Below are 4,548 nucleotides of genomic sequence, written 5' to 3'. Positions count from 1 at the left end.
GGAGAACTCCGAGATTTAGGATAGTAGCCATACTTCACAGTCGGGTTTGATTATTCTTGTGCATGCTTGCAGTGGTTGCAAAACCCAGAGGATTACATGGAAAAATGTCGAAGCTGAACGATAGAAGGGGTTGACTTACTGAAATAAAAGCCTCTGTCTCCACATACGAACTGGAGAGCATCAACCAGCTCAGCACCACAGAGTGTCTCTGGGCCAGCAGTGGCAGAATTGGTTAAGGTAAGCAAACACAGGCCAAGGTAGAAGAGATGAATGTAGGACACAGTGTGCATCTTCACCTGCCAAAGAAGCAAAAGTACTGCGTCAGAGTTTCCCAGTAGAGTCCTAAAGAAAATGAAATACTGCACCCCAGTGAATTGGGAATGCGTATGCAGTGTAATTTGTTAAATAAGAGTAACCACATATTAAAAAAGTTCTCATGATAATACTGCAAGTCTTTACATTTTCCATTGCGTGCATTTTATAACCTGTTTTTTTCTTCCGGGTGAACATTCATGGTTCATGTTTACACAGAGTTAAAGAACCTTCTAAGAATGGACTTTGACTTGTTGCAGCTGCATATGGAAGAGGTAGAAAGAAGGCAAGGGAACTCAGGGAGGCCAAAATAACTAGGGTGGGAGAGCGAAAGCAGGAAACAGGAAATGTTCAAAAAATTAAGATGAAAATTAGTCATGGTTTATGGGCCAAATTCAGTTCTGTGCCAGCAGGTATATCTTCATTGAAGTTAGAGTTACACCCATTTAGCTCAGGTCTCAACTTGACCATATGCACAAGAGATTATAATTACTTTCTCTCTCTTGTATTTGTGGTATAGACTCAGTTTTTTCTTTCCTAGAAAAAATATTAAAGGTCCAAATTCTCAGCTGATGTAAATTGACAGAGCCCCATTTGTCTCCATTTCTGTATTGATTTACAGCAGCTAAGAATCTAATCCAATATGTGTAGCGCTACACAACCCCTAGGCTGCAGAAATGACATAGCAGTTTTAGAAAATACCATTGTCAAAATAGTAGGAAAACCCATTTATGTCTAGTAGTAGGGGCAGTGAGTGAGACAAACATTCTGCAGACTTACGCCCCATGCTTACCATGTTGCAGATTTCAAAAGAAGAAAATATATAAATAATTTGGAACGGTTTCCCTTTTTTCTAGATGGCATTTCCGCTGTGAAAATAACCAACAAATCCAAATCCCTTAATATGTCATACAAAGTATGAGAATAATTATATTCCCATTTACAAGAGTCTTTAGCCAATTTTGCCATGGAAAAACCAACAAATGTTATTGCATTAAAATGACTTCAATGGTAGATGCAAGAACATCAGATTATAAATGACTGATAACATAGGGCACCATTTCCAGTAAGGATTCCATATTTTAACAAACACCAGTTTCTTCTTTCCCCTTCCATATTCTTGAATTTCAAATAAAAAAGTGATGCACCTGCAATTTAAAATAGCTCTTACTTCAGAGGAGATAAATCAGAAAGCTATTAAACACATAGCCTCACTAGACTGAAAGGCTTTGTATATATAAGAACATTATGTATTTAACAGTTTGTTCTTGAATAACATTTGGGACAGCAATAAACATAAATCCTAAGCATTTAACAATTTTATGTTTTTCAAGAGTTTTCAGCTGGGTTACATGGTAAGATAAATATCAGCATGTAGCTAGGACAAGACAGATTCTCCGGTGTTTTTCCTTTAGTGCAGGCCAAGAAAGCTGCACAGTCCAACCACAGAGAATTTCTGAAGTTTATCCCAAAATATAAAACAATCAAGAACTTGCAGACTAGTTAAAACTTTGAAAAAAGAAATGGATTCCCACGTCCATAGGGCTCAATTGATTGATTAAAAAAAAATAAAAAGTTAGGTACTGTTCCCTCCAAACTTATTCAGGAACAGGATTTATTTTCTTTATCATTTTAATTAAATGTGCCATTAGTTGATTCAAGATGTTTGTGATAAGATTGAAGTTCCCATTTACATCTGAGGGCAATATAAGAAAAATACTTACAGAAATGTAACAGAATTGGTCACAGGTTTTTTACAACAGGTTAGGGTGTTTATTGTGTGCCCAATCTGAATAGAAAAGTGAGGTATTTAAAAAAATGCACTGGTTGGTGGGTGGGGTTTACTGAAGCATTTAATTACATTTGGACACCAAATACAAGTACAGGATGAGCCTGGGTAAACACTTCCATTAATTGCAACAAATGATTGATCATATTTTCACAGCTGGAATTTCCATGGATCTTTCTTCAGTAACATAACCAGCTATTACTGCAGGCCTGTTCCAACAGTGCAAAATAATGGCACATAAATGAACTGACATAGGCTGAAAACTCCAGACCTCTTTTACACCTTTCATGTTTTTTGACTCCACCCATTGCAAAAACTTGAAATCAGTTGGCACAAATTGCATGTAAATAATCTTTACATTCATGATGACAGTTGTCCATTTAATTACATTTGCAGTCATTATAAATACTATGTATAAATACCAGTAATGACATAAGTAGCATGTATTACAGCGTAAAATAGAATATAGGGTTATATGTATCTTCTGAAGTACAGGTTGCATATGAAACTGCAGGAGCGAATTACCAAACCAGAGTATCTGAAGAAACATGTAATTACAATGTAATAACATAGTATTCACTAGTAATTATCTTGTAAGTAAAGTATACGTTTGGACCAGATCTTCAGCTGGTGTAAATCAGTGTTGTTCCATTGACTTCAATGGAGCTATGCCCATTTATACCCACTGAAGAACTAGCCCATTATTTTTAGGTCTTTTAACTTTTAGTATTGCTCAGCTATTTTTTTATTTGTTCATCTTTCAGGTATGTTGGAATGAGGTGTCTATCTGGACACCAAAAAATTGTTCAATTGCAATTCACATATTTTACCTAGAAAAGCTATTATGAATTATAGTAAGGAAAGTGGATGAATTCTGCTTGTGACAGGCACTTTTTTAAATGAATTGGGCCCTCAGGTAATTATAGCTGTGGAGGTTGTGTCAACTTCTTAAAACTGTGCTTGCAAATTGGAAAAAAAAATCCCAACATAGTTCTTGAAAGATATGATTTTGCTGAGAATGGAAACTTGAATGGTGGCCAGTTGATAGAAACAGAGGTCAGTGCATCTATTGCAGTCAAATTTACCTAAAGAGACTTGACACTCCTGAATAGAAATGATAGTATTATAACATGAAACTTTGCCTGAAAAAGCCCTCCCTACAAAGGGAAAAGTTGACAAGATGATGGGGAATATTTCCACTTTCCTTATGTACAATTGTTTAAACTATATGAATATGCAAGGTCAGCAAGAGTTGTAACTCGTTTCTAATATAAAAGGCAAACTGAACTTCATTTTTACTTTTAATATATGAAAACACAAAAATAAGTAAATGTAATATAGTGGCAACACACTGCTGCAGTGATACCATCACCTATAAGTTTGAACACCATAAAGTATGAGTGTTTTATATATTGTTTGCATAGAATAATAGTACAGTACTTTAACATTTATCATATGTATAATGCATATATCAGTATAAACCTCTGCACCTGCAGAAAATATCTAAAAGTTCTTATTCTATGTTGAACAACATTAATTAACTATATATAATAATGTAACTGGAAGCTTTAATATTGATATAACAGAAATATTGTAAAGTTTTCCTAACAGAAGCAGAATTTTAAATAATTACCTGCAATAGTTTTACCTTTGCAGTTGTTATCGGTATGTAATTGCAACTATCACATACAGCCATTTTTCAGATAATCTAAAACTGCATATTCAGCAATTTATAAATAATTTCCAGTTCAGAAATATTGTTACTAAAAAGTGCATAACACTCTCTTAGCCAGAAGCAGACAATACACACTAAAATAAAACTCCAAAATGATTTCAAATAGTAATAAAGATTTACCTTCAAGAAATCACAAAAGCAGCACTTTAATAATTGTGTTGAAAGACTGTTGATTTTTTCCATTGCTTCTTAAAAGTGCAAAGTCTGGAAATGAATTTGTTAGCAGAAATAATGAGAAAAAAGAAATCCAGAGAGATGTGAGATGTTGAGAGCAATGTCACATTTCAATATTGAGGACTTTATTCCATTGCGCAGGCTCTATCTGCTCTGATTTTAGCAGTGACAGTGAGATTTAGCAAACAGAAGAGGGATTTAGAGAAAATCCTCACATTTATCTACATTACACAGACACTGTAGACAGGAAACAGCTGGGGGAGCATTTGCCTTCTCTCTCTCTCCCTCTTCTGGCAAAGTTACCGAGTAAGGACTTTTTTGGGCATGGTGACAAATAACATCATACCTTTGCATTTTAAAACTAGAGCACAGAAGCATATTTTTTTCCCCTTAAAAGAATGTGCATTAGTGACAGAAGGGTTAGCACATGAAAAAGCTTATGCTGCCATGGAAAACAAGAAAGTGTATTATGGTTAACTTTCAGCTGGGTATCTATCTATCAGCTTATACACCTTTGCATTGTCAGGGTTGGAAATTT

At 34.9% G+C, this 4,548-nt stretch overlaps 1 protein-coding gene across 1 annotated transcript in view; it reads right to left on the bottom strand.

The window, feature by feature from the left end:
• IGF1 (insulin like growth factor 1) overlaps positions 1 to 4,182 on the bottom strand; it is a 79,330-nt gene extending 75,148 nt beyond the window's left edge. The window contains exons 1-2 of the mRNA XM_024208153.2: positions 3,957 to 4,182; positions 140 to 296 (exon numbers count right to left, since the gene is read on the bottom strand). Of these exons, the coding sequence (XP_024063921.1) occupies positions 140 to 296; positions 3,957 to 4,019 (220 nt within the window). The 5' untranslated portion in view covers positions 4,020 to 4,182. The remainder of the gene's footprint in view (positions 1 to 139; positions 297 to 3,956) is intronic.
• Positions 4,183 to 4,548: the final 366 nt, after the last annotated feature.

The sequence above is a fragment of the Terrapene carolina genome, unplaced genomic scaffold (assembly GCF_002925995.2).
Source record: "Terrapene carolina triunguis isolate 2854851 unplaced genomic scaffold, T_m_triunguis-2.0 Scaffold247, whole genome shotgun sequence".
Lineage (NCBI taxonomy): Eukaryota > Metazoa > Chordata > Testudines > Emydidae > Terrapene > Terrapene triunguis.
Note: the sequence above shows the minus strand (reverse complement) of the source record. Positions and strands in the feature narration are given on the sequence as shown.